Here is a 9,517-nt window from a genome sequence, read left to right on the forward strand (position 1 = left end):
AGGGAAAGTGTGGTGGAGATCAGACCCCTCAAATAAAAACAAATCCGATAAAAGTATGTCTATTGTGGAGTTGGAAGACGCTGTTTCCATTGTCTTCCAAGTTGTGATGTTATAAATATGTATCTACTATTCACCGCGCTATTAGTACATAAAGTCCTAATTACCGCAAGTTCATTCTCAGTTCACGACATAATTGTTAACCAATCGAAGAATAGTTGATAGACAACCTGTTCTGTAAACATGTTCACCCCATTCGTCAAGGATTAGCCCATAGGAAAGGGAAAAAAGATTGCATGGATTACCCATTCGTATGGGCTAAAAAGAATATTTCCATCTCTTAAAATAATTGTTGTAAGGCTAATCGTGTTCGAATGAGGTAATCCATTTGGGCACGTCACATTGCTGGTAGCTGTGTAGAAAACAGACAGCATACGTGAATTTACAGTGACTTCATTGCATCTACAGTGTAATAAATAGTGTCATCCCGCATATAAGCTAGGTTGCTTGGCCTACATAGACCTAAAACAATTGGCGGTAGTTGAAATACAGGACCCTGTATTGGCCTATAGCCTACATAATGTCCTTTGTAATGAAATGACTTATGCCTACAGATTATATAGGTATATAGTCTAGGCCTATAGTACAGGCTACCAGTATTCCAGTACTGCACCGACACACTAAAATGTTTGCAAGAAGGCCTATATGCCCTATAACTAACTTTGAAACACACTTCAGTAGAATATTAAATATTGCATCTATCATGATGATTGTCAGCTAGTAGTGGTAAGCATCCCGGACTGCTGAGTAATTGAGTTTGGAGCTTTTTTCCCCATCATTAAGTATGAACATTCACCGAAAGCTGCCAAGCCCAATATGCGACATTAACGTTTATGAAAAACAATATTGGGTGCTTCCTTGCCTAACTTTGCAATTTGGGTGACATCTATCTCACCGACTGCCAGTTATACCCATTGTGGAATGCGTGGCAACTACACAATCAAGGTTTTTAAAGACTATGCTTGCTGCACCCGAATATTTCACATGTAGACACTACCTCTTGCAAACACAGGCCACAGTTTCTAGATTTTGCCAACCAAATTGCAAAGTGTACCCCACCCCACCCCTACTCATCCTCCACCTAGTCATTCTAGTTTCAGCCATCTTGCACTTCTAAGATCTCGTTGAAAGGTGCAATGATTTCAGTGTGGTCAGATTCTAAATTCAGAAAAAAACTACAACTGTACATGCCTAGTCGGTTACAGCTTACGCTATTTGTATTTTGCTAGTCTACTTGGGTCTTGAAATAGACACTTATTTCACTAGGTGCCAGTAGCCGAAGTAAGAAAATACAAATATGAAAAATGGCAGTTTGGCTAGTCTGTCACGTGGAAGGTTTGCTTCTCAGTATTTACGGTTCACAGTTGGGTAGTTGTGAATATAACATTGATTGCATGCATTGTAATTTTTCAACTTAACGGTTACAGCGTTAGACAGAATAATCAACTTTTTCGTTACAGAATCACAACCTTTATCTTTGCGCAGCGTGACTAGAGTTTAGTAACTGAACTTGTTTTTGTCTAAGTTTCAACTTTTTTATTTGAATTTTTTATATTGTATTTCTCGAATTTGAAACTGTATAGTGAATTTGAAATAGCTAACTACGAGCGGTAGCAAGCTGAGCCAGGTGCTTTAACTGCTACATCTTTGAGCTGGCATTTTGTGCAGGAGCTAATTTATAAGTACTAACTGTTTGAAAATCAAGGTCTTCCACACATCACACAGACTTTTGTTACCGGCACAGGATTTCAAGGGCTAGATTAAACATCATGGGTCAGCAGGTTGAGCTCCTGTGAGTCTTGCATAGTTCATTCTCCAGGCCCTGTGTACCCAATTGTAATGAAATGAACCTTGTAAATATTTGCTGGTTACCGTAGTAGAAAGTGTGGTGTAAGACTTAACTTACCTTAAATTGCTTAAATTTAATTTAAAATGTTAGAATTCCATGTTACTTACTTCATAAGCAGATAGAATTTTACTCAATTTTTACTATATATTGTTGGTCTACATGAGCAGATCTTAACCAATGGGCTATTACTAACCTATGCAATCCTTTTATGAACAAAAATTATTTGCACGAAAACGTTTTCTTGTTTATGAGTATATATTGTAGGCTACTGCCACTGGCTAAACAGACCCAAATAGATGTGGATGACTCACATCTCACTGATTAGAACTTTCAAGTATTAAATATATTGCTGAGATATGTATACCTTGTGTTTGTGGCATATATCATATCAAATTGTCTGGGCAAGCAAGTCGCTGCAATGGTATGCAGGTATCATAAACAATAGACTACACTATGGTATGTACCTCCATGTTAATGCCTTGTTTATTCGTATCACCGGTAAGTTTGGTAATTTATACATACAGTACTTGAAAAACTCGCTAATATAGTTACATTAAATAATAATTATAATCTGCAACACTGTATTGTAAATTATGAATCATGACATAGGATCATAATTTTTTCTTAACTGAGACAGCTATTGAGACCAGGTATTCTCAACTTTTGTGCAATCATATGCAGTATATTTTATATATACATTTGAATGTATTCTTTTTAGCTTTATTTTCAGATATAGGCTTCCCAGCTGATTTAAATTACACTACAAAATCTAACTGAGTTAGTAGTGATCTAACTTTGAAATGAATATTGCACACTCTTACATAACCCCTCCCTCTTTGTAGGATTGAATTTATTGTTGTAATTGTTAGACAAAAATATCTATAGCACAAGAATTTGCCTGTATGTTTACTGCAAATGGAAACTTGACCTACGTGTCAAGAAATGGGAAAAATAAAAGGAGTAAGTACATTTACTATATTTTACTATGTTTTTTACGTTTTTTATCTAACGTCTGTTTAAATGGGATAGCTAATAAGATAGTAATTAGTTTCTTTTCATACCAATTTCAAGCGTTAATACCAAGAATTTGTTAATCTAAATCAGGGTAGTCCTGTTATTTTTTCTACATGGGGCAGCAATAATAGTGGTTAGAGTAATCAATATATTGATATATCTTTTCCATTGCATAGGGAATTACAAAAGCTAAGTTTCGATATTGGGTAAAAGAACCCAAAAAAAGAAAACGACCCGTTTACCTCTTTGGCAAAACATTTGGTCCAGCGTTGAAACCCAATGCAAACAGTCACATAGTTACAAGAGGTTCTGTGGAAGGTGATCTAACTGCTACAAATCCTGAAATACCAAGCACTAGTAATGTTAACAGTTCTTGTGGAGGTGAATGAAAGAAATAATATAAGGAGATTTACAATATATTTCACATTTTTATGCTACATTTTTTCTGAAAATAATCACTTAACAGTCATATTGAATACTGCATTTTAATTTTCATGTTATCACAGAGTTGGAAGAAAATTTAAATTACAAAATCAGAAGAGAGAAGCTGTCTTCAGATTGGCGATTAGTTGAAGAAAAGTTGTTTAAGTTGTCCATAACCCTCTATTCTCCTGAGCGACGTACTTGCTGTGTATGCTTTGAAGAAGTTGCCAACATAATTCGTTGTGGAGATTGTGGGCCAAATGTATATTACTGTCGTCAGTGCTGGGATAACTGTCATTCTTTTGTTTGGTATCATTTGCCAGACATATGGATGGTAATTAATAATTATATACAAATATCTTTATTTTTGTAAAGGTTATTCACAAAAAGACCACTCATTTATCTGGATATAAAAGGCCATTAATGTTTGTAAACATTTTAGTGCTGTAGGCAGTCTTAAGAAATGTTTATTAATTTGTCTGTTGATAATCAACAATAATTATTTCAAATGTATATATATAATAAGTTAAATACATTCGTCTACATAAAATAATTTATCATACCTTTAATTAATTACCACAAGAAAAAGTTGTCACTGGCAGAATATTAGAGGAAAAGAAACAGTAGCTTACATTTCTTTAAACTGGTCTAGACAACAATGTCATAGTTGCTTTTTGTGCAGTAGAATGTAAAAACTGTTTGGGTTAATACTGTAAACCAAGTATCTTTGCAATTATTCCTACATTTTTACCGGAATGTATCGAATAATGTTGAACTTAGATCTCTGTTTACAATATTGTTAAAAACATTTTCACAGCTGAGAAATGCAAAATGTGTCAAAAATGTATCTGAAGTATAAAAAGTAAAAGACAATACTGGTGCCATATGTATGACACATTTTATTTCATGGCCTTCAAAAGATTCCCCTCCAACACATTTTTCAAAGCCCTTCCATTATACCACTACTACTTACTAATAAAACTTTTTTAAATGCTCAAACATCTCCAGGTCTCTGCCAAATCAGTAATAGCAAGACTGGCAGCTGGAGAATGATGTTTGTGCTTGTTCTTTTTTTAGCTGTAAGTTGTTTCAAATCGCTCAATGTCATCAATTATATCAATGATAGGCAGTTATTCAGACAAATCTGGAACAAAAAATTCTGTGCAACAAAGTGAAGCATCCAGGCATGATGAAATTATAGAATTAAAGTGGTGAAGGAGATTTTAAGTTAAGCATATATTTAGGGAAAACGTTTTGCAGTTCTTCGTTAAAGTTTAGCTGCTTCTGCTCACAATGTATCACAGAAGACAGTTGGAGTAAGATAAGGTTGTAAATGATTGCTTTTTGAGACAGCCTAAATATTTCAGTGTAGAAGCCATGTTACACGAAATCAAAAAAATGTGTTGTTGTGGTATTTGACCACATAGGAAAACAAAATTAAGCGGTAAGCTTCTACCCATGTTAAAATCGTTGATTAAAACAGACTTAGTTTTTTTACAGAACTATTCCTGTATTTCTTGTGTATGTACCAATATCACTTAGTTAAAATATCCAAACATGCTCTTGCAATTTTAGTCAACATATTACTTGTAACACATTGTTAATGGTATTATTTACACTTTACAGGGTAACATGTTTTGCAAAATGGTCACTCCGATACGACTTTTGAAGAGATTTGATGGTCATGAATGTCAGTCAAGTTACACTCGACACATTACAGTGGTTGATTACAAAGGTATAATTTTTTTTATTCCTTTGCATTTATTATAAATCATCTCTGCCATTCTTTCATCCATTGTTTTCTTGTTCATTGGCAAAGTTTGCATTTTAGGTTTTGAAAATGTGGTTTCTGTACAATTTTGCTATTGTGAGAGTGAGCCTGAAACTCTGTTAAGATTAAATCTGTGGACCTGTTCGCCCAAAAAGCCTAAACTAGCAGTATCCATTGACCTATTGGAATACTTTCGAGCCTTGTGTCTCGAAAAACATCTTTCCACTGAAGGATTTTGCCATGCTCTTGAAAATAGATTTTTGCGAGTACCTGGATATACAGCAGGGGTTAGCACTTTTTAGTGTTTTGTATTTCTAAGAAAATCCGAAACAACCTGTGGATGTTTCTTGTTTTTTTTGTTTTAGGTAAAGTCTTTGTCAAGAGTTTTGCTACAAGAAGTGGTTGAGGCATATAGACACCATGTCTATAAGCTGCAACATCTGCATGGTTTGGTCTCTTCTGATGATATAGATACGGGTACCCTGTGTCCAGCATGTGAAGGGGTAAAGCTAAGAAGTGTGATTGAAAGTTCCCAGGCCTCTGTGATCGAGTGTAAATGCTTGGCTTTAACTGCGTTTTGTTGGTAGAATCCTGAAGGTATGCGGACATATTGCTTAGATGCAAATTTTGGTTTGGTGAGAAGAATTTTGTCCGGGAGTAGAAGCTGTGATCCTCACCACAAACAATCTTTTTTTTTAAACCAAAACGAAGTCGACAGCTTTGTAGACACCTATGATGAAAACAAATATGGCTCGGCTGTAAGTTATTTCTTAACAGTATGTACCAAAATGCATTAAAAATATTAAATCAAGTACATAACTTCAACAATTGATTTCCAATCATATTGTTATGGTCCTATTATACATTTCAAGGAATTTCATGCATATTTATAAGAATAAATGCTGCATACTTATGCATTAATTAGAATCATTATTTTTAGTCCAAAAATTGCAATGACTTTCAAGCAGGCAACATCATTAGATCGAAATCTAAAAGCAGTAAACTGGCTATCAAAGGTGTATTTGGTGTTTGTTGTAAACATGAGTTTCCGACAATGTTTTTTGACTTAAAACATGGTGAAAGGTAAAGTGTACATTCTTGCTTTAGTTGTTTTGTGGAAGGTGTATTACTACGGTATATATGTAGAATTTGTGTATTAGTATTTGTAAACAATGTTTTTAAAACTGATTCTGTTGCAGGCTAGCATATGCAGTTTTAGCTATTGAAAAACTTCTGTAAAGAAACGAAAATAAAATAAGAGTTTTCTATGACATAGCTTGCAAACTGAAAGTTCATCTTCAGGTATACCTTTAAGAATTTACACATGATATTGTGTTAGTATGGCAACATTGATATACGTTTAAATTATAGGTATACAACCCATTTTTCGAAACATATTTTATTTGTAAGCAATCTACTCCTGGGTCATTGATTGCATGTCATTAGTGTTCTTAATGTTAGTGCATACTGCAGACGATGCTGTATGTGCAAGTTAGTTAATCATTTTTGCTTACATAAAATACTGCATTTATGTTTAAATAATAATTAAGATTTTGTGATTTTCTTTCTGGATTCCAATATGATTTCATTATTTAGGTCCGAAAAAACTTTGCAATTCTTAATAAAATAACATTTGCAGTACCTGTTTTTCATTCATATGGCCATATTTTCTCTTGTCAGGTAAACATGATATTTTATACCTATATATTGTACAACTGTTAGGTCAAAGTCTTTTAGTTTTATTACACTGAGCACAAGAAATTCACCGAAAATATTAAGGTCTAATTTTGAAAAACTTGTTGTCTGTATGACAAAATCTTTATATAATGATGTATTCAAGTGTAATGAGATAATTATCTCTCAGTTTTTTTGTTCTGTTTAAAATTTAGAAACAATTCAACCCAAGGTTCCTGGACGGGTTTGGACTTACGGATGGTGAAACTGTGGAGCGATTATGGGCATACCTTCGTGGATTTAACAAAATCTCAAAAGAGATGAAACCGGAACATCGTACTGATTTGCTTACCGATGGCTTGATTCTTTATGGGCGCAAGATCAAAAAAAAATTGGGTAAGCCTTGTTTGTGATTTGGTCCAGATTGACTTAAGATATCTTCACGCAATTAAGTAAACTTGCATGATTTAGGTTTTCTTTTTCTTCAGCTTTCAAACATGCACTAAATAACTAAAATAAATATGACAAGCTTTAAGCTCTGTTTCAAAGGTTATGCATTGATGAACAAGCTGAAGAGAGCTAGCTGCAAAATGGAATTGGCCAAGAGTGAATTAGAAGCTATGGCAGCTTCTTACCCTGGTGGTATGTATGATTATGTGTCTTTGTATATTTGTATTTGTATCATCTATTTGAATTATTATATTCCATGTTATTTATTTTCAGAAATGAGAGTATAACATTATACAATAAACCTTACAGGAACATTAACACAACATCAATTAAAAGCAATAGCTCTGCAACCAGAGCCGTATTCTTCTGCAGAAATGGCATCTTTTTCTTGGGTAGAAGAATACTCACTTAAACTTCAAGAATACTACTGGTTGAAGTGAGTTGACTAAATGTTTTCTGAATGATACATTTTTCAATACAATTTTGTGGTGTATAAAATTCATGCTAGTTACTGTTTGTGGGTTGTATTGCAAAAGTGAAAATTGCGAAACTGTTGAACATACAAATTTAAGTACTGAATCCTTTAGGAATAGAATTTTGTATAATTGTATAGGAAACTATATAATTTTGTTAATTTGTAGAGAAGAAGTTGAAGATTTGACCAAGGAAATAACGTCTGAAATACTTTCTGGAAAAGTTGACCAAATTGCTAAGTAAGCTGAAGGACATATCAATGTTAAATTGAGTTACTACAATAATTCCCCAGACATAAACGAATATTGTTACTTCCCACTGCTGCAACATCAGAAACCATTAGAAAAGCTTATAAAACAGTAACAACAGTGTATCCACCAAATTTACTGTGATAAAGTTAAAACCCACACAATGATGGTGAAAATGCAGTATATGGGAGTTCAATTGCCAAGAGTATTGTTTGCCAGGACATGATATATGCTTTCTTCATCGATGTATTGCATGTTCTTCTATTTTACATATTGTATGCGTTGTTTTGTAGACTTGACAGTCATCTTTCCAAAGTTGAAGTAGAAAACGGTATATTGATTCGTTGGGATGTAAAAGATGATATGATGCTTAAATATTTGTCAAGTGCTGTGAAGAAAAAAAGAGCAGAAATTTTGGAGAACATTTATAAATTAAATATCGAAAGAAAATTTTTATCTACTTTGATTCAAAAATACCCAGGTAATTTGTGCATGCACTATGCATGGGGTTACATTATCGATAAAGCTACTGTTCTGTTATTTTCAAGTTTGTACATGATGATTTTTCAGCTGGTCAAACAATTGTTCAACGACTAGTGCGAAGCATCAGGAAGGTTAACAACAACATTCGTCATCAGATTACTATGTATAATAAATACCAGAATGTTCCACAAAATGAAATGAAAAGCATAACTTTTGAAATGGTTGTCGGGTCTGGGCCAGTTAAAAACGTACCTGGTTTTATTGAAAAAAAAATCAAGGAACAACATTGCATTCGGGAAAGGTGCAAAGAAGAAATGTGTCATTTAAAAGAAGATATGACAAGTGTGATGAACTTCTATCAAAAGCAAATAAACATAGTGTCTAATCTTGTAGAAGGCTGTGAGGTTGTGGAACCATATGTGGTTACCCATCAGTTGCAAGCAGAGATCGAACTTCTTTCTTTTATAAATGACATTAAGGGCACAGTACCTTTTCAAGCAAATACACCTCTGCTCAATGAGAAGCTAGGCACTTCCGATATGGCAAAATTGGACCCAATGGAGAAAGAAGATGATGAAAGTGAATCACCAATAAATTTATCTGAGCTTCAACACATTTTAACTGAATTTGGCTCGGAAAGCGAAGGTTCAGATAACGAAGATGAAGCTTAAACTAATTAGTTTTAACCCGTGTCCTTGAGTCAGTTATGCCACAAAATTACGTTTAACTGCATTTGTTTCCATTTTTTTGTACGCATTTCAGTTATTAAACGTTCATTACATATATACTTGCCATATGTTTGTTTTGCCTCAGAAACGTTTCCTAGGCAGTAGGCAGTCTATCAAATATTTCGCCTTTAATTGTCGGAAAGGAAGAGTACGATGATTGCAAAAAGGAGCAATGCACGTCGACCTAAAACGTGGAAAGACCTTGACCCTTTGTGCTATAACGGTGAAAGGTTAACGACGGCTACCCAACACACCATGCGTTTCACGGTGATACTGTACCAAATAAGATTTTAGGAAACTTACAGAACGTGCTCGTTGTTGATAGGCACATGGACGGTTAAAATAG

General features: G+C 34.1%; 1 protein-coding gene across 2 annotated transcripts; it reads left to right on the plus strand.

The window, feature by feature from the left end:
- The first annotated feature begins 327 nt into the window (after positions 1 to 327).
- On the plus strand, positions 328 to 9,228 carry LOC143451572 (uncharacterized). Of its 2 annotated transcripts, XM_076952231.1 has the most exons (10): positions 328 to 2,866; positions 3,097 to 3,301; positions 3,427 to 3,677; positions 4,970 to 5,078; positions 5,175 to 5,401; positions 5,480 to 5,617; positions 5,702 to 5,872; positions 6,055 to 6,197; positions 6,314 to 6,416; positions 6,711 to 6,794. In XM_076952231.1, the coding sequence occupies exons 1-9, from the start codon at positions 2,849 to 2,851 to the stop codon at positions 6,351 to 6,353; spliced, it is 1,302 nt and encodes a 433-aa protein (XP_076808346.1). In that variant the 5' UTR covers positions 328 to 2,848; the 3' UTR covers positions 6,354 to 6,416; positions 6,711 to 6,794. The 2 variants fall into 2 exon arrangements, with proteins under 2 accessions (XP_076808346.1, XP_076808347.1); XM_076952232.1 differs by lacking the exons at positions 328 to 2,866; positions 3,097 to 3,301; positions 3,427 to 3,677; ... (3 more) ...; positions 5,702 to 5,872; positions 6,055 to 6,197 and adding exons at positions 7,004 to 7,184; positions 7,338 to 7,430; positions 7,548 to 7,674; ... (1 more) ...; positions 8,254 to 8,441; positions 8,531 to 9,228 and having other exon boundaries at positions 6,205 to 6,416.
- Positions 9,229 to 9,517: the final 289 nt, after the last annotated feature.

The sequence above is a fragment of the Clavelina lepadiformis genome, chromosome 4, assembly GCF_947623445.1.
Source record: "Clavelina lepadiformis chromosome 4, kaClaLepa1.1, whole genome shotgun sequence".
In the NCBI taxonomy this organism is placed as follows: Eukaryota; Metazoa; Chordata; class Ascidiacea; order Aplousobranchia; family Clavelinidae; genus Clavelina; species Clavelina lepadiformis.

Excerpts from the sequence above, each read along its gene's own strand:
- LOC143451572 (XM_076952231.1), top strand. Across the intron at positions 3,678-4,969 it reads ATTTGCCAGACATATGGATG|GGTAACATGTTTTGCAAAAT; the intron begins GTAATTAATAAT and ends TACACTTTACAG. Across the intron at positions 5,618-5,701 it reads TGTGTCCAGCATGTGAAGGG|AATCCTGAAGGTATGCGGAC; the intron begins GTAAAGCTAAGA and ends TTTTGTTGGTAG.